This window comes from Drosophila takahashii, chromosome 3L (genome assembly GCF_030179915.1).
Source record: "Drosophila takahashii strain IR98-3 E-12201 chromosome 3L, DtakHiC1v2, whole genome shotgun sequence".
NCBI classification, from domain to species: Eukaryota; Metazoa; Arthropoda; class Insecta; order Diptera; family Drosophilidae; genus Drosophila; species Drosophila takahashii.
In genome coordinates this window covers 21,125,212-21,145,290 of record NC_091680.1, presented here as the reverse complement: position 1 = coordinate 21,145,290, position 20,079 = coordinate 21,125,212, and the positions used below count along the sequence as shown (strand labels likewise).

Below are 20,079 nucleotides of genomic sequence, written 5' to 3'. Positions count from 1 at the left end.
AAAATGCAAATATATCATTTTAAGAACAAAAATGTTAAGTTGTGTTAGATTACTGATAAAAAAAAAAAATAATGGTGTTGCGAGCGGGATTCGAACCTCGTTCCCCCGAGCACAAAATAATATCAGAACCTAGCTCCTTGACCCCTGAGCCATGCCCATATTAATTTTTGCCATGGTTACAGGAGCTTTCAAGCAAATGTCAAATTTTATTTAATACTAAGAAAATGACACCGGCTAGTGGCTCTTTGACACCAAAAAGGGTCAAATTAATATTTTCGAAAGTATTAAAGTGACACCAGAATAGGGTCAATTTAATGACGTTCGGATCAAAGATTTTTTCCACTCAATAGTGTCACATTGACACCTAAATAGGGGCATATTGATGACTACTTTTTTTTGGGTGTAGTTGCAAAAGGTTGTCGAACTCTGTACTCTGTACTCATGTACTCTGATTGTTAAAAAGTTGAAACAAGATTGTAAGCTAAGCTTTAAATTCAGCTATATAAAATATAAGTCCAAAGTAGAAGAAAATATGATCAAATTAAACCCAGCTCGCTTCGACTTATATATTACCTAAAGTAGCTTCAAAAGGGCGTAGGAACGGACAAATGGACGGACAGACACACATGGCAAGATAGTCTAGTTTAGTGATGCTGATATTTAATAAATTTGCTTAATAGGGTCTAACTGATACAGTCTGACTGAAATTATAATACTCCGAGCAAGGGTATGAAATCATAAAAATATATTTTTAAATTGTCTTAAGCATTGTTTGGTCGGATAATCAAATTTAAGTAGGAACTCATTATCATTTTTTAACGAATTTATTTTAAAGATTTAAGGATTTACGTAATATGTAATATTATTAATTAGGAAATGCACGTATTTTCGGACGATAAAGATAAAGATATTAACGCATGCCATTACGGCTAGTAAAACCAAGACCGAGTGCGAGCCAGAAAATAGCAAAATCGAACATGGCCGTAACACAACATGCATTTAACACTCAAATTTGATCAAAGAAATCTTCGCTTTTTTTTAGTGTTGTAGTTTATTTGGGTATTACCCAGAAGATATATGTGATTCTCTGCGCCTATAAATAAAACCAGCTATAGTTAGTCTTGAATGATGAGAACTACTACCACCACCGCCACCTCCACCGCCACCTCCACCTCCTCCTCCTCCTCCTCCTCCTCCTTTTATTTGTCCACCTCCTCCACCACCACCACCTTCTTCTTCTCCACCTTCTTCTTCTCCTCCTCCTCCTCCTCCTCCACCACCTCCTCCTCCTCCTCCTCCTCCTCCTCCACCTCCTCCTCCTCCCCCACCACCTCCACCGAGCAACGCATCACCTACTGCCGTTACCGTACTCCAATTATTTTTCACCCAATTAAACACTGTGCAGCACGTACTACAGAGCACGCACAAAGTCCTGGATTGGACTTGCTTGTTCATCATTCCCCTGAGAATCGATGCAGTATCGTTCGTTATGACTTCCTTGAAGAGATCAGAATGCTTGCAGTCTTTCACAGGCTCCGCTTCATTGCAAAGGTGTTGGAACTGACCGTCGACCCCGGTGGTGCAAAAAGCTGCGGGTTCGGCAGAGTACTCGTAGACCGGGGAGTGTTTCTTGGGTGAACAGCTGTATAGGCAGGATAGCCATTGGTGGGTCCATCCATCCTTTTCGATCTTGGCGATGGCACAGCCCATTCGGTTACTTGGGCCCACCATCATCCTCAGAAAGTGTCCAATTTCTTTGCTAAAATAAAAACAAAATATTCAAGGCCGCGAAAATATGATTAAGTCACGACATACTTATCACTTGACAGTCCATCTAATAAACTCGCTATAGAGACGTGCTTGTACTGATCGTACCAGGCATGCAGCTGTGATCTAATTATCCTGAATGAGTTCGCGTTCGCCTTGAACTTGTTGTACACCACATGGTGTCCCGGAGAGGAAAATACTTCCGTAGAAATGCAGTGTTTTGTGGGTTGGAGATCACAGCGCTTCACGAGGAGCTCAGCCAATTGCGATAGATCGCGATCCCACTTCAGTTTGAGCATGCGAGCTGCATTAGGTAACCTGTGGAATTTGCCTCCGGCCACAATATCCCGATACGTGTTGTGGTAGTGCAATATGAATTTCTGTAACTTCTGGGGTACGGAAACGATCTTTGGGTCCTTTCCGCACTGTGACGACCAATTCTGCAATTTTAATTACACAACATGTGTACATTAGTAAACTCGTTAAGTTAACACTTTATCCTTTGGTGGTTTTACATTAAATTCCAATTTCTTGAAGTTTAGATGCTTACCCCCACATTTTTGCACCCAATATGCGAAAGTTCCTTGTCGGCCTGGCAGTTTTTCAATTTACAGTAGTCCGTTTGGGGCACCAGATCGACAGCAGCCAGGTTGAAAAATAAGAGCAATCCGGCTGCTACGCAAAAACCACTCCACATCTTCATATTCACTTCGAAACTAACTGTGTCGATAATTATTCGGCCTTAAAATTATTGTCGATTATAATATTAGCCTCGGTTCACTATAACCATGTGTGACTAAACCAATTACAGGTTTCTATTGTTTTTTGATCAAAGTTTCGCAACTTTATATCTGGATTCTGTCAAACTAAGACATTTTTGTTAATGTAACATGAGTCGAACTATTCAAAAATCTTCACAAGTCCACATTTAAAATTTGGGATGTTGGAATACTTTTTGGTTTTCTAAGCAACTTAAAAAAAGTTGTTTAAAAACCAGCTGGTTTGACGGAAAATAAAAATAAGAAAATTTTAAATGATATTTTTAAATATTTTTATATCATATTTTTGTCAATAATTGTTTTATTTTAGTCCAACATTTTATATCACAATTTATGTATGTAAATTTGTTGAGACGCCATCGTCACTATTTTTTACGCTCATCAAGAAGAGTTTTTATGTGTTGGCGCATGATTCATTCCCTTATTGAAATCGTTGCTCCTACTGATTAGCATGTGAAAATGTGACGTTAATTGTAAATAAATCATAAATGTTTGTGAAGGGAATTCATGGTGATTTTCGATTTATTAATATTAACATTAAATAAAATATAAGATATGAAATATATAAAAATGAAATTTTGTTTATTAATCGGCTTTTCATTTTCATATCTTTAAAATACATCTTAGTTTAATAAAACAGAACCCCCAGACAACAAATTTTGTTAGAAAATATTTATAATCTTTTTTTTCTGAAAAAGATAAAAATTTGAAAAAGAAAATCTTATCAGCCCTGAATTTGGTTGCCTAAAAAAGGTGTCCAAACATTCTAAGAAATTCACTTAAGGGTGGAACTGAGGGCTGATGAAATAGAAGTGGCTATGAAATAAGCACACCAACAAAGGCCCGAAGAGAACCAAAAGAGAGCGGTATTGTATTTTTTACCGGCTAAATCAGGGCTGTCAGGCCACCGCGTTGAGTATATAAATATCGGGCAGCATATCTAGCTCATGGAGATTTGAAGAAGTCGACTACCCGGTTTCTCTCCCGAAAGCAATGGTAGATGGTCATGGGCGTCCGGGAATGACTTTAAAAGTAAGATGTACATATATTGCAAATTCTTAGATTTCGATTATCAAAAAACAATTAGGATTTTTTTTATTCTGAATACATTTTTGTCTCCTAAGGTTAAATAGCGAATTCTTTCTATATATTTCTTGAAATTATTTATGTGTCCATTATACTGTAAACTATTTAAATTTTCAAAAGGTTCAAAGTTTTAAATTAATTATTTTGACAATTTACCTATTTGTTCTCCAATAAGGAAGTAAATGTTGTGCAATTCAACAATTTATATAAAATGCATGTTTGAAAAAAAACAGAATGGGTACAGAATTCGGTTGGGAAAGTTATTTTTGGAGAAGATTTTTAGTAGCAAACATTTTTTTTGCAACATTTTATTAACAACTTTCTCCGACTGGGAGGAAATTGAACCCACGCAGCCCATCCGCGAATTCGCTTATGATTTCCCAAATAGTTTTGTATAGGTGTATTTATTTGGAAAGGTAGAAACCCCTTGTGACTACGTCCATGGAAAATAGGAGAGTGAGAGGCGGATAGGAAGAGAGCGGCAGCTGCAATGTGTAGCGTGGAAATGTGATTTTATGGCCGGTTGTCTAGAGACCAAAACACATGGTTTGTGGCAGAACGGTTATGTGAAGAGCGGAAGGCGGCCGCAAATTGATGAGCGACACAGTATTAATTGAATTTAATCAAATCGATTCGGGTGACAACAATGGAGGAGTTCGCCGAGTACTATGGGTGAGTTCTTCAAGATGTGCACGTGGATGTGTGGGGCTCAAGAACACGCATGCAACAAGTGTCTAAAATTAGCGTTAAATGCAATCAAACACGGTGGCTAATTTTAGCCACGATTTAGCACCCACCTCTCGGCCACACGACGCGAATAGCAGCTATCAGCTGAGTTGCGTATAAACAATGCACGAATCTCCACGCAGCCATGTCAATGGAAAGCTCAAACAAAGCCAAATTAGTAGTGCCGTATGAAAACAAAACAATTCAAGGGTTAGGAGCACCCCAACTGAAAAATGCTCTATAGGGAGGCGAAACCTTTATAACACGGGGGTCCTAAACTTAAGCTGCTTTTTTCATTTGCCGCGTAAACTTTTCCCAATTTAGCCCTCGTGATAAATAGAACTTATTTGACTTTACATAAGTTATTAAACAAACAAACTTTTATAGGGCGTTCCATTTTTTTTTTAAATTTATATAGATCGGTTAAATTATATGTTTGTAAATAAATAAGTTCAATCGAAGATATGAGCGATATGATATTAATATGTAAACTAAGTCTTAAGTCTAAAAGAAATATCACAATTATTTTGGTTACACTAAATAGCTTCAAGAATAGTAGGGAGATACATTTAATTTAAATTATATTAAATTAAATTAAATTATTTGCGCTTATATCTCGCGACAAATTTATTTGATATATACTTATTTTAAATTAAAATCAAACAAAAAACGATCAACTTAAAAAGTCAAGGAATGGCCAAGTTGTGGCTGCTTTTCGTAAGGATCGAAATGCCGAGCTACCTACATATTTATTTAACAACGAGAAAAAGTTTCAACTATTTGAACCGCTAATCGAACCCGACAATTCATTAGGGCTTGCGGTAAACTTGGCCCATTGACCTGACAAGTCATCCGGTAAACCGAGAGTTCCCACCCGAGGAATGCATTCGGGTATATACAACTCTCATACTATATACTCAGGTGGAAAAGGAAAGGAGGAGGTGACGGGTTACCAATTAGCGTTATCAGCGTCAGAGGCGTGATTCCACCACAATCGCGTCCGACCTGAGGATGCGAAAGCTTCTGTCCGGTTGAAACTCACCACGATCGCCCAGAGCCGTAGAACCGATTCGCTATTTAATGGCACTGGCGTGCTCGACCAGCGTTCAGAAATAAGTAGAACGCTTCCCGGCGCCATACGAAACTCGATCAAATTCCAAATTGCGAATCCAAATACACAAACTCAATTAAGTGGCAACCAGATACTTGTATTGTTTTTCCAATTGAATATTTGAAACTCGATTCCGGCCTTACAAACCGAAAATGGCTTGTAGTTTGTGATATTATATACATACTCTAAAAAAGATCCAGTACCGAGTGATAACAAATAGTAAACAGAAGTGATAGTTCATACAGGAATTCAACTAATTCAATAACAACCAGGTGAGAAAAAGAGGTCAGGGACCTAAAAGAGCAAATATCATACAATTTTTTTATAGAAGACTAAACTAAAAGTTCCTTTAAAAATGTTTCCTAATGTGATTTGTTAAGCCTAACAAAAAATTTTTATTATTCGTTTTTTAAAAGGTAAAAAAAATATTTAATTCAATACACCCGTACAGGAAAATTAAATTAAATTATATGCTGAATTCCAAAAAGAATATTAAGCTGTGCCGATTAACGCTCACTTAATGTCTTTGTTTTAGTCGAGTCTCTACCCCAATTTTGGGAAGACGTTTAGAGGGAGATTTCCCCACTTAGTCATCGGGGGGATAATTCCCGATGATCACAAGACTCCAATTTAGATCAGCTTTGACGCTTTGGCGGTCGTAAAGCCGTTGTCTACATTCGCACATTAACGGACGCCCACTAATTTTCTTATGGCCCGATCCATAAACCCAACTCCGCACAATTTCTTGGCCCACCTACCACCACAGGCACTTTCCACAAAATGCGAACGTGTTAATATGTGGGTTCTGTAAACATCGAGAGTACGGCGGGTTACATATTGCACGGCTCAGCAAGAAGCCCCGAAGTTCCAAAGCCCCAATTGCACACTTACCCATTATAATAATAATAATTGTTTAATGAACATATTCCAGAATGCCCAGCTGGAGCGTGACGAATGCGTTTCGCGTGCTCACACGCAAGAAGCCCCTGGAGGACTCGAATGAATCCAAGCTGGCCAAGGTCTTGTCCGCCTTCGATCTCACCGCCCTGGGAATCGGATCGACCCTGGGCGTGGGTGTCTATGTCCTGGCCGGAGAGGTGTCCAAGCAATATGCGGGCCCGGCCGTGGTCGTCAGCTTCCTCATCGCTGCCATCGCCTCGATCTTCGCCGGACTCTGCTATGCGGAGTTCGGAGCCCGAGTTCCCAAGGCGGGATCGGCGTACATCTACAGCTATGTGACCATTGGCGAGTTTATCGCCTTCCTCATCGGATGGAATCTCATTCTCGAATACGCAATTGGTAAGTTTGTCAATTAGTGGCGCCGCCGTCTGATTGATTTGATTTGATTGCCCACAAATTCTCATATACCCGCATTGATTTTCGTTAGGCTCCGCCAGTGTCGTCAAGGGTTTAAGCACCTATCTCGATCAGCTTTGCGGCAATCCCATGAGCACTTTCCTGGGCACCCACATGCCCATCAACATCGAAGGGATGGGTGCCTATCCGGATCTGTTTGCCTTCGTGGTCACCATCCTGTTTTCCCTGGCCATCGCCGTGGGTGCCAAGGAGTCCACCAGGGTGAACAATGTCTTTACCATGCTGAATCTGGGAGTGGTGCTCTTCGTGATTATCGCGGGACTTTTTAAAGGTGAGTTTTAAAATTTTAATTAAATTTTTCTTGATTTAGATTCATTTTGTAGGAAATTGACTGGATTTGTTCTTAGTTTCATAGTATCTTTAAGGTGAAAAAAAGATTTAAACATATATATATTACCTAAACCATAGAATTAATTACAATAGAACAACACAAAATATTCATAGAAGTAAATTAGTTTGATCTTAACTTTCTTTTTGCCATATCCATAATTTATTATTTTGCCATAGTTTGAAATAAAATTTAAGTTTAAATCGAATGAAAAGAAATTCAAAAGTTGTAACAGATATTTTTTAAAAGTCATTTAATTCAAAAATGCTATTTAAGTTTAAATCAAAATAACAAAAATTCAAAAAATTTTACAAATATTTTTTTAAAAGTCATTAAATTCTATATAATTTAAATCACTACATATCACAACACACATAAGTTATAACTTAGTACTAATAACCTGTTAAATTAAACTACTCCCTATTCATAAACTGTCAATATCTTTTTCTCAGTTTCCAGCAGCAACTGGTCCATTCCAAAATCGCAGGTCCCCGAGGGTTATGGCGACGGAGGGTTCATGCCCTACGGAGTTTCGGGCATAATCAAGGGAGCTGCGATCTGTTTCTACGGCTTCATTGGCTTCGACTGCATTGCCACAGCTGGGGAGGAGGCCAAGAACCCGAAGAAGTCCATTCCATTTGCCGTGATCGTCTCACTGGCCATGATCTTTCTGGCCTACTTCGGCGTGTCCACGGTGCTGACCATGATGCTGCCCTATTTCGAACAGGACGAGAAGGCCCCGCTGCCCCACGTTTTCCGGATAAACGGATGGCATGTGGCCGAGTATGTGGTCAGCATTGGAGCCATGTTTGGGCTGTGCTCCAGCATGATGGGCGCCATGTTCCCGCTGCCCAGGATCGTGTTCGCCATGTCCAACGATGGATTGCTGTTCAAATTCCTCGGAGACATCAGCGAGAAGTACAAGACTCCGTTCAAGGGAACCATGATCACGGGTCTGCTGACTGGAATCCTGGCGGCCGTTTTCAATCTCAGCCAGCTCGTGAACATGATGTCGATTGGAACCCTTTTGGCCTATTCCATGGTGGCCAGTTGTGTCCTCATGCTGCGCTACGAGGTGGATGATCGTCGGGAGAGTCGCATCGTGGCGAATGGACGAGCCTTGAGCCTCGAACAGGATCGACCATGTGCCCTCTGGAGGCGGATCTTCAACCTCAATGGCCAGACAGTGCCCACAAAGCAGACCTCAAGGATCGTCACCTACAGTGTGACTCTGTTCTGTAAGTAAAAAATTATCTAAACTAATATAAAGTTCGACCCCTAAAAAACGGTCAGTAGCAAATTCCACCCAGAACGGATTGGTATAAAAATCTAAAAAAAATCACATTAATTACTAAAATAATTAGGAGCCTCGTAAGAGGTACAAAAAGTGCCCCAAAATTATAAAAAATAATAATAAATAAAATAACAAAAATAACTTACGCAAGCAATAAGAATTTTAGGAATTTTTTGCAAGTTCTTTTTATATTCTTAAATACTTGGCATAGGACAATTTTTTGTTGTCTGGTACTTTTAAATATAATAAGATATAATAATAATAATAATAATAATTTTAATTTTCAGCTCTTTGGTGCATGGTCTTCTCTCAGATTCTGACCAAGTTCGAGGAGGATATAGCAAACGTAACGTCCTTCGATGGCATTAAGCTGGTGCTGGGCACTATTCCCCTGGTACTGCTTCTCCTGGTCATCTCGCGCCAGCCAACCTCGGGAGTCAAGCTGTCCTTCAAGGTGCCGCTGGTGCCCTGGCTGCCGGGCATTTCCATTCTGATCAATATTTACCTGATGATCAAACTGGACATCCACACCTGGGTGCGCTTCAGCGTTTGGATAGCCATCGGACTGGGCATCTTCCTGTCCTACGGCATCCGTCACAGTCGCCTGAGGCAGCGGGAGCAGCGAAACAATTCCATCGCCATGATGCGGGACTGCAGCAATTCGGCATTATTAAGCGGTCAGGAGAACTCCAAGTATGGCAACGAGGTGCCTCTGATATTGATGCACAGTTCATCCTAAGTATACATTGATATTTAGCCACACATTACATTTGATTTTTGCCCGAAAGATATGCGTTTGCACCGGCGATTCTCATCACCCACATACTCACCTATGTAATTTTGCCTCATAAAAAATATAAAATAGAAAACCAAAAACTACAAAAAGTACAATAAGTTAGCTGAAAGCAATAAACACGAATATTCTTATGCTAAACGGGTGTTTGATTACAATTTAGCTAGCCAATTTATTCACGTCGGATTTAACATTTTATAGAATTAAGTATATAGAATTAAATATAACAATAATGGTAGCGATCAATGGTACTTCCGTTTCACGTTTGTCATTCGATTTGGATACGTCAATTTTTGGCCTTTAAAATAATTATTCAACTATTTTCTCGACATGTACTTCTATTGACTAGTTTTCTCCGGCAGAAGCTGTCTATTATGTTCATAAAAACGACAGATTTATCAGAAATGTTGCTATCTAAGTATACTTGTACTACACCAATAACAATTGCAATGTTTCCTAGACTTAAATCTCGACTGTGGTAGCTTCAGAGCCCTTACGCTCGGCACTCTCCCTTTCCCGATCCACAGCCTCCTCCTCTTCAGCCTCGTCGCGCTGCTCCTCAGCGGAGTTCTGTTCCTCCTCTTCGCTCGCTACAATAATGAACTCACTGTCTCCTGATTTAGATGAGGTTTTTTCACTAGTACGATTCGCACTCGCACGCGATTCGAGGGCAGAGGCATAGAAGGCAGAGTTGGCCATGTTGCAGGTGAACTCCTGCTTCTTGGCTGCGTTCACTTCACGTGCAATAGTGGACACAGCACTGGGGTTTACATTCTGGCTGCTCTTGAACGATCCACCTTGCGAATGACCGAATCCCAGACTGCCCGAAACGGGCTTAACTGTCGGTCGCTTGTTTTTCGCCAGACCTCCGGTCACCATGTTGGCTGCAAATCCAGGCGGCGCCTTAAAGCCAATGTGGGGAGCATTGCAGGTGTCCATCTGGAAGACGTGACGGGTCCGTGTGCTGCCCAGCTGCTTCTCCACGCGCAGCGACTGGGCGGGAACGACTGGCGGGCGACGGGCCACTCGCGGAATGGCCGCCTGCGACATCTCCGCCAGCTCCCCCGTCGCGGACTGGCCAGCTCCGCCGCTTGGCTGCTCCCCAAAACCGTACATCCGTTCGTGACGTTCGTGCACGTTGCCGTCAAAGTCCTTGGACATTCGCCTGCTCGCCGAGGTCTTGGAAACCTCGGGTGCGGGCAGCAGGGGTGCCACATGCACCGCAGCCGGAATATTGACACTGGTTCCGAGACCAAGGCGCTGTTTCACATCGTTCAACGTCTGCTGCGCCTGCTGACGCGCCTTTTCCGCACCCACTTCCAGCAGGTAGACCATCTCGTTGCGCCTGGTCATGTGATGGTGGATCTGCTCCCGGATGGGGCGCAAGTGCTCGACCACTGCCTCCGCCACACGGTCCTTGTACTTGGCCGTGTCCAGGGTGGCCGCCTCGTCCACCACTGTCTTAATGGGCTGTCCCGTGACCTGGGCATGGATATTCACGAGGTTGCTGACGCCGGCTCGCTTGCCCGGATTGTAGGTGATGTCCGAGGTGAAGTCCGTGACGGCCTTCTTGATCTTCTGCGTGATTAGGTCGGGCGAATCGCAAAGATTGATGGTGGCCTTGGGGTTGGCCTCCGATTTCGACATCTTTTTGGAGGGATCGCGCAGGGAGAGCACGCGCGAGGCGTCGCCTTCCTCGATGATGGCGCTGCAGACCGGGAAGGTCTCGCCGTAGCGACCGTTGTAGGTTCTGGCCAAGTGCTGCGCCAGCTGAATGTGCTGTATCTGGTCAGCGCCCACGGGAACATGGGTGGCCCTGAAAAAGAAGGGGGTATTAATATTCAAAGTAATCATGTTTTAAAATATAATTCATTTAAACTCAAATGTAATTATCCAAATGTTCTTTAACATTAATAGAAATTAGAGCCTTGCGTGAATCATTCAATTTTTCTTTTATCATAGTATGTTATGAAATTTCTGATTTCTTTAATTCATTTCTATGTGAAATAAATTGAATGTTTTTATAATTTATTTCGAATTAAATGAATGAATGAATGAATAATTTTTATGAATTTGCAAAGTTTTCTTTGTGCTAATTGCATAGTAAATAAAATTCAGGCAGATTTAATCACAAAATTATGGCCCTTTCTTCTTCTAAAGAAATTGTCGTTTGAATTATTTTGGAATTCATTCATTCAATTCTATTAAACTCAAAATTCTAATTAATTCATTCATATAAAACTTAAAATTCAAAATATTTCATTGAATCCATTCATGCAGGGCTCTAATAGAAATGCTGAATATGAAGTGGTTTCCATAGTAAATAAAATTCAGGCAGATTTAATCACAAAATTATGGCCCTTTCTTCTTCTAAAGAAATTGTCGCTTGAATTATTTCGGAATTCATTCATTCAATTCTATTAAACTCAAAATTCTAATTAATTCATTCATATAAAACTTAAAATTCAAAATATTTCATTGAATCCATTTATGCAGGGCTCTAATAGAAATGCTGAATATGAAGTGGTTTCTCATTTAACCACCGATGATTAACGTAACTTACTTATAAAGCATAATGTCGGCTGCTTGGAGAACCGGATAGACGTACAATCCCAGGGGGACATCCTTGAGCAGGCGCGACTTCTCGCGGAACTGCGGCAGTTGGGCCAAACGCGGCATGGTGGTCATCGAGCTGAGTATCCAGTTGAACTCGGCGTGCTCGGCGACGGCCGACTGGACGAAGAGGGTGCTCTTGCCGGGATCTATGCCGCAGGCGAGCAGCGTGGCGGCCATGGTGAAGATATTCTCGCGCAGCAGCGGCGGATTGTGGGGCATGGTGATGGAGTGCAGGTCCACGATGCAGACGGTGACGTCGTCGCGGGCATTCTGCAGCTGCACCCACTTGCGCACGGCGCCCAGGTAGTTGCCCAGATGCAGGGATCCCGTGGGCTGGATGCCGCTGAAGATCTTCCTTGGCCAGCGGCTGTTCTGCTCGGATCGGGGGAGTATATATTCGAGTAGAGTGTTATGTAAACTAGGGCCGCAAATGTACTCACCTCCTCGGAGCCACTGTCGTTGTTGTGGCAATGCGATTGGACCGTCTGCTTGCTGCCGCCGCCGGTCACCTGGGCCGTCGCAGAGGGCGTTCCAGCCGACCTACTGGCCAATCCCGGCAAGAAACTCCTCGCCTGAATGCAGCGCCGCTGCAAACGCACTGCTGCCGGCTCCTTTTTGGCCACCTCCGACAGGCTGAGACGAAGCTTGCCAAAGCGGAACATTGCAATCAGCTAAGAATTTTGTACCCCAAATCTTCGAGCAAAAAATGTTGGGAAAAATGCACTGCTAAATGTGAGACGGAGCCCGAAAATTAACTATTTATTTTAAACGGGCCGAAATTTTGACACTGAGCTCGCGAGCGTTGCCAGATGGATTTTGAAAAGCCGGTGCGACAGCTGTTCACAGTGATACTCAGTTTGGCTGTTTTTGTCGCTAAAAATATTAGCTAGAATATAAAAAAAAAGCAAAATGATAAATATTTCATTTCGCTTAATTTTAAGATTTTAGCATGTCATAATATCCATAAATTTTTTAAGGGAAAATTATTACTTCAAAAACTATTTCGAGAAACATTTTTAATTTAATTGGATGTGTTGTATCCCAATGTGTTGTGGAATTTGGATACTTTTGAATATTTTTAATACACTTATTCCCTATTCATCCAAAGTTCAATTTGAAAAAAAGATATTTAAATCTATTTTGGTATTCAATTTTCAAAAAAAAGGTTTTTTTTTAGATTAAAATATCTTTTTATACAATAATAGTTTTACAAAATTAGTTTAGATCCCACTTTTTTAACTACATTTTTGAAAGTAATATAATAGACAATACATTTTTCAAAACATTCATAACTTAATTTGGCTTTTCCATTGCTTTAAGCTTTATTAGTAGTTTACCAGAACATCTAAAGACATCGAATAACATCTATTTAACACCTTGAGTTTCGAGTTTTCAAACTGTGTTGTATTTATTCTAGCTTAATACACATATTACATTGCAATTAACGCCTGGCGCCATTACCAATATTTATAGTTTCCACTTTAATGTTCCTACGATGAGAGTTACAAATATGCGGAGACTGTTGTTTCGGCTGTCAGGATAATTTTTCGATTTGGGGGTTTTTCAAAAGTTTAAAGTGCGGTGCAAAATTGTCCAAAAGCTGGCAGGGATTGGGGGAAGTGCTTAGAAGTTGATGGGCTTGCCGAAGGCGGCCGCAACATTAGCCTCACGCAAAGCCTCGGCACAGGTCTGAAAAAAAGAGATTTTACCATATTAGTTCGACTGACACTCGACACTCAAAATAACACACATTTCGTTTCGAAATATTAAAGCTTAATTAAAACCTTGAGCAATAACTTTCAGATAAGAACGAAGTGTGATTTTTGAGTTATGCAAGATCACTTACTGGATGCGCATGGCAGACGCGGGCCACGTCCTCGGCGGCTGCTCCGTACTCCATGGCCAGCACAGCCTCGTTGATCAGCTCGCCGGCGGCGGGACCGATGATGTGGGTGCCCAGGATCTTGTCGGTGGCCTGGTCGGCCAGAACCTTGACGAAGCCGTCCGTCTCGTTGTTGGTCTTGGCGCGCGAGTTGGCCAGGAAGGGGAACTTGCCCACCTTGTAGGCGACGCCCTCCTGCTTCAGCTGCTCCTCGCTCTTGCCCACCCACGCGACCTCGGGATGCGTGTAGACCACGCTGGGCACGCAGTTGTAGTCGATGTGCACGTGGCCGCCGTTGATGCCCTCGATGGTGATGAGGCCCTCGTCCTCGGCCTTGTGCGCCAGCATGGGTCCGTGGATGCAGTCGCCGATGGCGTAGATATTCGGCACCACCGTCTGGAAGGTGGCGTTCACGGGGATCCGGCCGCGATCGTCCTTGACAATGCCGACAGCCTCCAGGCCGAGACCCTCGGTGTAGGGACGACGGCCCACGCTGACCAGCAGGGCGTCGCACTGGATCTCCTCCTTCTCGCCGGACTTGGCGTTCTCCACCGACACGGTGACGTTGTCGCCGCTGCGCGAGGCAGCCGTCACCTTGGTGCCCAGCTTGAACTTCAGGCCCTGCTTGACCAGCACCTTCTGGAAGGTCTTGGAGACCTCGTTGTCGATGCCCACGCCGCCGATCGTGTCCATGAACTCGATGGCCGTGACCTCGGCGCCCAGACGCGACCAAACCGAACCCAGCTCCAGGCCAATGACGCCGGCGCCGATGACAACCAGATGCTTGGGCACCTTGGCCAGCTTCAAAGCGCCAGTGCTGCTCACAATCACCTCTTCGTCGATCTGTGAAGGGTAGTTTCGGGGTGAATAAAGCAGGTTTCGGAATTTAACACACATGTTAAGAACATGTAAAAGTGTATTTTACAGTGTGAGAAAAGTTTTTGACATATGAGTCAAAAACAAAAGTGTGTGTTTGTGTTTTTTACACAATGTGCTATTAACACGACGTGTTTTTTACTCACTGTGTTTTTAACACAAATGAAAATTACATTTTATGGACATTAACGAATCGAAGGGAACATGAAGAATCAATATTGGACCCGGATATCTTAATTGTTTGTTTTAACATAGCATATATGAATTTTTTCAACTACAGAAAACCGTGAATTTTTCAATTCAAAAACTCATTTTGTTATAAACACGTCGCGTAAATAACACAAAAAACCTGTGTGTGTTATTTATGTTTCTTACATATGTAAGCTACAATTTTTTACACACATGTCAATAACTTTTTTTGAACTTAACACTTTGACATTAAACATGTTAATAACACAAGTTTTTTACAGAGTGTCATACTTTCGGAACCCTGGAATAAAGTAATGTTACAGATTTCTCGCACTCACTTCAATACCCGGGAAGGGGGTAACCTCCGAGCCGGTGGCAATGAGGATGTTCTTGGTCTTGACCGTCTCCGTGGAGCCGTCGGCCTTCTTCACCTGCACCTCGTTGGGATTGACGATGCTGCCAAAGCCCGACAGCTGTGTGACCTTGTTCTTCTTGAAGAGCATCGCAATGCCGCCGGTCAGGGCCTTCACGGCGTTGACCTTCTGGCCCATGAGCTTCTCCAGGTCGAGGCTAACGCTGCCGCAGCTGATGCCGCGGCTCTCCAGATCCCCGGAGTGGGCCATGTGGTAGTAGTGGGAGTTGTTCAGCAGCGCCTTCGAGGGAATGCAGCCGACATTGAGGCAGGTGCCGCCCAAAGTGGCCTCCTTCTCCACGCTGACCGTCTTCATGCCCATCTGGGCGGCCTTGATGGCGGCCACATAGCCACCGGGTCCAGAGCCAATCACCACGATGTCCGCCTCGTGGGTGGTGGAGTAGCAGCGGGCGTTGAGGGCGCCCAGAATGGCGGCATTGGTGCGCAGGGGAGTCTGGAAGGAGAGCGGATTACTACAAGTTCTAACACCTTATCTTTTATCACGCCAGCGGCACGCATTTCGCACTAATCTCCGGCCGCCTATCAGCTGATAATTGGCCCAATTAGCGACCTTGAAAGCGGGGCCAAACAAATCCCCCGATCATATGAGCACTGCAGGTGAGCCAGGTGCATTTTCCGGGCTTTTCCAGGCCCATTTCACGACCCCCTCGGTGAGGTTAGATTGCATAACTTGGGGGGCGGAAGGCGATTGGGGGAACGGAATCGCTGATGGCGCCCGATCCTTACCTTGGCTACTGCCGACACAACATGGCGAAGCGTGGACTGCATGGCTGGAGCGGGCGAGTTATGAGGATAATCGTTATTTAACTACAAACACAACACTAATTTGATGTGATGTGTTTTTCCGACTGTTTTTCGTGTTGTGCAGCTCGGAGCGGTCGCAGGGCTGGCGATGCGCATGCGATAGTGGTCATATGACGGGCAGCGGGTTATCGATAGCGCTGGGGAATTTCCATTTGTATTAAAAAAGTTTTAAATTGTAAAGATGATTTCTGAAAACAAATGATCTTGATTAGTCAGCTATTGTTTATAAAAAGTTTTTATATAAATTAAAATTTGCTTTTTTAAATTATTAATCGCTTGTTTTTCAACCCACCAAAAAGTCGTCCAAACCCAAAAACTTCATTTAAAACAAGAGAGAATGTTATAGTCGAGTACCTCGACTACTCAGCTAACGGAAGTGCGAGGGAGACGGAGGTATGCATTTAGCAAAGCAAGCATTTTGACTGTGTACCTGTGTTTATAATTACATCAATATTTATTTATATTTTATTTTCATACTACTAACCACCAAATATACAAATATTAGAGACAAGCTACACCAGACTATAAAATAAAAAACAACAGCATCCTTTGAGATATATTTTGTTCACTAAAGTACGGCTGGGATGACACATTTAAATTGTAGCATCAAATAGTCGTACTGCGAATTTAAAGAAAAACTCGCTTAAGCAAAATTATTTTGAAAATTTGTTTCACTTATTATTCATTTTTAAAGAGTATCTAGAGCTTATCGTTAAATTTTAGTACCAAAATAAAATAAAATATATTTTAATTCGATGAATATTCGATAACTGGCACTGCAGCTCTGTGTGGCTCTATCCCGCCTCGGTATTTTCCGCACACTTTTGGTATTTTCGCAGCGCGTTCGCCTCGCGTTTTCGCCGCAGCCTCAGTTTTTCGCCAGCTGTCGCAATGCGGTCTAACTGTTTCGCGGACACAACAAGATGGCGAGACTTGCCCCCGAAATCTGTTAGAAAACGCCACAAGGACAGATAATTAATTGAGTATTCGAGCCGAAAAGAGTCCGCCGAAGTGCCGGGCAGCCGCGGCGCATTTAGCAGTGTGTGAGCTTGGCCGGCGTAGCCAGGGACAGGGACCGCAGGCCGCGACAGGCGATACCTTCTGCTGGCCTTGTCCGTGTGTGTGTGCGTGCGGCGCGCGAGTGTGCGTGGGCTGGCAAGAGTGGCAAGAGTGGCGAGAATCGCCAGATTTGCAAGATGATGAGCAACTACGGCAACATAATGGACTCCCCGAAGTCATCGCCCCACGGCGGCGGCCGATCCCCCGTCGTCGCCCGGCAGGACTCCTCCGGCACCCTGAAGACGACCATTTCGCTGGGCAAAACGCCCACGATCATCCACACGGGGCCGTTCTACTCGATGAAGGAGCCGCCCGCCAAGGCGGAGCTCACCGGCGACAAGGATCTCATGACCGAGTACGGACTGCACCACACACTCACCAAGTTCAAGGAGAAGAAGTTCAAGGAGTCGCTGGCCTCCTTCCTGCAGAACATCCCCGGCATCAACGACCTCATCACGCATCCCGTCGAGAACAGCACGCTGCGGAGCGTGATCGAGAAGCCGCCGATCGGGGGCAAGGAGCTCCTCCCGCTGACCCCCGTCCAGCTGGCCGGATTCCGCCTGCATCCCGGACCGGTTGGTGTTCTTATTATTTTGTTTTATTTCCTTTTCTCTGGCTTTTTAGATCCTTTTAGATCCTTCGCTTTTAAAAAGTCTTCATTTTGAATGCCACTTTAACAATGTTTGAAACATTCATCCACATTTCAAAATTAATTCAATGTTGACTTTCTCCAGTCCCACTGTTCAGTTTGAGCGTTCTTCACTTGCGTTAGTTTGCTCGTGCGAATGTTACATTTAGGGCCGTTATCTAGTCCGATTAAACCATGAAATTGTATGAGAAATCGGAGCTTAAACCTCCCTTTAAATTTAACAGACGGACGAGAAAACAGACCTTAAAGTATGCTTTAAACTCTGTATTTCCATAAAATGTTAAGGTCTAAACACTACACTACTTTAAATTTAACATGCGGGCGAGAAAAATGATATATTTTCAATTAAGTTAGTTGAAAATTGTACTAGCTGTGAAATTTCATGTTCAATCTACTAATGGCGTTTTCTAAAAATCGAAATATTTTCTTTTTGCGAAAATAGGAAAAGCTTGGCTTTTCGATTAAAAATCTACATTTAATGTTAAAAAATGGTTTGAGTAATGTAAGCTATTTACAGTTTATTTTGTAAAGTCCAAAACGATCTCGATTCTAATTTTGCACTTCGGAAATTTCAGTTCAACTTCTAATACTCAAGATCACTAAATAAATTGTTTACGAAAATCAAATGTTGTTTTCCACTGTAAAGATTTGTTAAATTTATTTCACAAAATAGCTACAATTTTTGTTGCTTCGCAATAAAATTTAGTGGATATTTTTGTACATTTCTTAAGAATAATAAGTGCTCTCTGTACAATTTTTTAAAGTTTGATTTAACAGTGTATTTTGTTAAAAGAATTTCTTTAGCTTTATGTATACGTGAACAAATTGCATTAAATATATCATACTTGCTTGAAATCTTAACAACATCGCTACGCTCTACTTCATTGTTCTAATTTACCCGATTCCGATTTCCTTTCAGCTGCCGGAACAGTATCGAACCACATATGTCACACCTGCGCGAAAACACAAAAACAAACACAAAAAGCACAAACACAAAGACGGCGTGACCACGGGACAGGAGTCTACGCTACTGGGTGAGTTGGCTGGTAGAATCTCGCCTTGCCTGATGACCATCTAACCCTATGATTTAAATCTTACAGATTCGGCCGGCCTGGAGACTTACGAGAAGAAGCACAAGAAGCAGAAGCGGCACGAGGACGACAAGGAGCGCAAGAAGCGCAAGAAGGAGAAGAAGCGCAAGAAGAAAAACCAGAGTCCGGAGCCGGGCGTTGGTTTGCTGCCAGGCGGAGGAGCGGGATTGGGCGGAGCAGCGGGTGTAATGGGTGCCACCAGCCTGGGATCGCTGGCCGGAGGTCCGGGGCCCGGTTTGTCCAGCCTGGGCGCCAGCATGGGACCCGGCGTTGTGGGCGGCATGAACAGCTTCTCGTCCTCCATGCAGATGCAGCAGCAGCAGCAGCAGATGCCCATGCAGCAGCAGATGTCAAGCGGGGGTCTCCTCGGATCTGTGCTGGGCACGAGCGGCGGTCCGGGTGGCGGCGGTGGAGGCGGAGGCGGGGGCGGGGGTGTGGGGAGCGGCGGCGGCGGTGGCAGCCTGCTAATGTCGCAGTTCTAGGCAGGATCCTTTAGCAAAATAGACTTGGCTCATTACCTCTCATCAGCAGACGCACCCCAGATGGCAACACAAATAAAACAAAAAAAAACGCAGACGATCCTGAAGCGGTCCTCTAAATGCAATTTTCTCGATAAAGTTTCGTGTCCTAGTTATTAATTTATGATTATCGTAACTGTAAAATAGTTTATTTCTGTAATTAGCCAACAATTTTTCGTTCGTTTTTCGCGCTAGCTTAATGAGATTTATTTAAACGCAAGTTATGGTACAAAACGTTTTCGCTCTCGATTCCAGCTCTTCCCCCCCACATGCAAGTTCCCTGCCCCGCCCCACAGCGCTTTTTTGCAACCCTTTTTTTGCTCACCAACCTTGTAATATGTAGGGTCAGTATTTCAATTATATTTCTGCAATGCTTTGTTCTTCCAGCAAGTTTAAAAACACAAAAGAAAGCTGAGATTCAACAAAATAAAAATGCCTGTACTATAAGTAATTAATTTTAGTGATTAGGCGCATAAACAATAATAAACAAGCATACAAATGATCAAAGTTTTGGGTTTTATAATGTTTTTCTTGGGTTAATAGAAGGAACTGTACCTTAGGGTTCCCCAGAAGAAGATATTTTGTAAAAGTAAGAATATTGAATGGAATGCATTACCTTTGATAAGTATAAATATAAAATATAAGAGTGGTAAGCTTCATAGTTCCCAATTCAAAATTGGCGCCACACTTGTTAGCATTCT

The 20,079-nt window shown here is 43.0% G+C and overlaps 5 protein-coding genes across 5 annotated transcripts; 2 read left to right on the top strand and 3 right to left on the bottom strand.

Moving 5' to 3' along the window:
- Positions 1 to 129: 129 nt before the first annotated feature.
- Positions 130 to 2,493, bottom strand: LOC108066157 (antigen 5 like allergen Cul n 1-like). Its single transcript, XM_070214975.1, has 4 exons — positions 2,318 to 2,493; positions 1,816 to 2,207; positions 1,278 to 1,759; positions 130 to 185 (listed from the first exon to the last, which is right to left on the bottom strand). Exons 1-4 carry the CDS (start codon positions 2,468 to 2,470, stop codon positions 130 to 132), a joined length of 1,083 nt encoding a protein of 360 aa, XP_070071076.1. The 5' UTR covers positions 2,471 to 2,493.
- Positions 2,494 to 4,146: 1,653 nt separating this feature from the next.
- LOC108066175 (cationic amino acid transporter 2) lies at positions 4,147 to 9,402 on the top strand. The gene is made up of 5 exons (XM_017154569.3): positions 4,147 to 4,304; positions 6,401 to 6,768; positions 6,857 to 7,117; positions 7,627 to 8,412; positions 8,756 to 9,402. Exons 1-5 carry the CDS (start codon positions 4,279 to 4,281, stop codon positions 9,205 to 9,207), a joined length of 1,893 nt encoding a protein of 630 aa, XP_017010058.1. The 5' UTR covers positions 4,147 to 4,278; the 3' UTR covers positions 9,208 to 9,402.
- Positions 9,403 to 9,408: 6 nt separating this feature from the next.
- On the bottom strand, positions 9,409 to 12,679 carry TrpRS-m (Tryptophanyl-tRNA synthetase, mitochondrial). The gene is made up of 3 exons (XM_017154568.3): positions 12,318 to 12,679; positions 11,825 to 12,249; positions 9,409 to 11,077 (listed from the first exon to the last, which is right to left on the bottom strand). The coding sequence occupies exons 1-3, from the start codon at positions 12,537 to 12,539 to the stop codon at positions 9,724 to 9,726; spliced, it is 2,001 nt and encodes a 666-aa protein (XP_017010057.2). The 5' UTR covers positions 12,540 to 12,679; the 3' UTR covers positions 9,409 to 9,723.
- A 580-nt stretch (positions 12,680 to 13,259) lies between these two features.
- LOC108066186 (dihydrolipoyl dehydrogenase, mitochondrial) lies at positions 13,260 to 16,153 on the bottom strand. Its single transcript, XM_017154583.3, has 4 exons — positions 15,984 to 16,153; positions 15,163 to 15,690; positions 13,724 to 14,602; positions 13,260 to 13,566 (listed from the first exon to the last, which is right to left on the bottom strand). Exons 1-4 carry the CDS (start codon positions 16,023 to 16,025, stop codon positions 13,501 to 13,503), a joined length of 1,515 nt encoding a protein of 504 aa, XP_017010072.1. The 5' UTR covers positions 16,026 to 16,153; the 3' UTR covers positions 13,260 to 13,500.
- A 659-nt stretch (positions 16,154 to 16,812) lies between these two features.
- Positions 16,813 to 19,880, top strand: MED19 (mediator complex subunit 19). Its single transcript, XM_017154593.3, has 3 exons — positions 16,813 to 17,695; positions 18,689 to 18,803; positions 18,870 to 19,880. Exons 1-3 carry the CDS (start codon positions 17,258 to 17,260, stop codon positions 19,340 to 19,342), a joined length of 1,026 nt encoding a protein of 341 aa, XP_017010082.2. The 5' UTR covers positions 16,813 to 17,257; the 3' UTR covers positions 19,343 to 19,880.
- The last annotated feature ends 199 nt before the right edge of the window (positions 19,881 to 20,079 follow it).

Excerpts from the sequence above, each read along its gene's own strand:
- LOC108066157 (XM_070214975.1), bottom strand. The coding sequence starts at position 2,470 with ATGAAGATGTGGAGTGGTTTTTGCGTAGCAGCCGGATTGCTCTTATTT. Across the intron at positions 1,760-1,815 it reads GATGGACTGTCAAGTGATAA|CAAAGAAATTGGACACTTTC; the intron begins GTATGTCGTGAC and ends TTTTTATTTTAG. Across the intron at positions 186-1,277 it reads AGGAGGAGGAGGAGGAGGTG|CTCCTGTAACCATGGCAAAA; the intron begins GTGGAGGAGGAG and ends TTTGCTTGAAAG.
- LOC108066175 (XM_017154569.3), top strand. The coding sequence starts at position 4,279 with ATGGAGGAGTTCGCCGAGTACTATGG. Across the intron at positions 6,769-6,856 it reads CATTCTCGAATACGCAATTG|GCTCCGCCAGTGTCGTCAAG; the intron begins GTAAGTTTGTCA and ends GATTTTCGTTAG. Across the intron at positions 7,118-7,626 it reads TATCGCGGGACTTTTTAAAG|TTTCCAGCAGCAACTGGTCC; the intron begins GTGAGTTTTAAA and ends TCTTTTTCTCAG.
- TrpRS-m (XM_017154568.3), bottom strand. The coding sequence starts at position 12,539 with ATGTTCCGCTTTGGCAAGCTTCGTCTCAGCCTGTCGGAGGTGGCCAAA. Across the intron at positions 12,250-12,317 it reads ACGACAGTGGCTCCGAGGAG|AACAGCCGCTGGCCAAGGAA; the intron begins GTGAGTACATTT and ends CGATCCGAGCAG. Across the intron at positions 11,078-11,824 it reads GCCGACATTATGCTTTATAA|GGCCACCCATGTTCCCGTGG; the intron begins GTAAGTTACGTT and ends CTTCTTTTTCAG.
- LOC108066186 (XM_017154583.3), bottom strand. The coding sequence starts at position 16,025 with ATGCAGTCCACGCTTCGCCATGTTGTGTCGGCAGTAGCCAAG. Across the intron at positions 15,691-15,983 it reads TTGTGTCGGCAGTAGCCAAG|ACTCCCCTGCGCACCAATGC; the intron begins GTAAGGATCGGG and ends CTCTCCTTCCAG. Across the intron at positions 13,567-13,723 it reads GCGTCTGCCATGCGCATCCA|ACCTGTGCCGAGGCTTTGCG; the intron begins GTAAGTGATCTT and ends TCTTTTTTTCAG.
- MED19 (XM_017154593.3), top strand. The coding sequence starts at position 17,258 with ATGATGAGCAACTACGGCAACATAATGGACTCCCCGAAGTCATCGCCC. Across the intron at positions 17,696-18,688 it reads TCCGCCTGCATCCCGGACCG|CTGCCGGAACAGTATCGAAC; the intron begins GTTGGTGTTCTT and ends ATTTCCTTTCAG. Across the intron at positions 18,804-18,869 it reads ACAGGAGTCTACGCTACTGG|ATTCGGCCGGCCTGGAGACT; the intron begins GTGAGTTGGCTG and ends TAAATCTTACAG.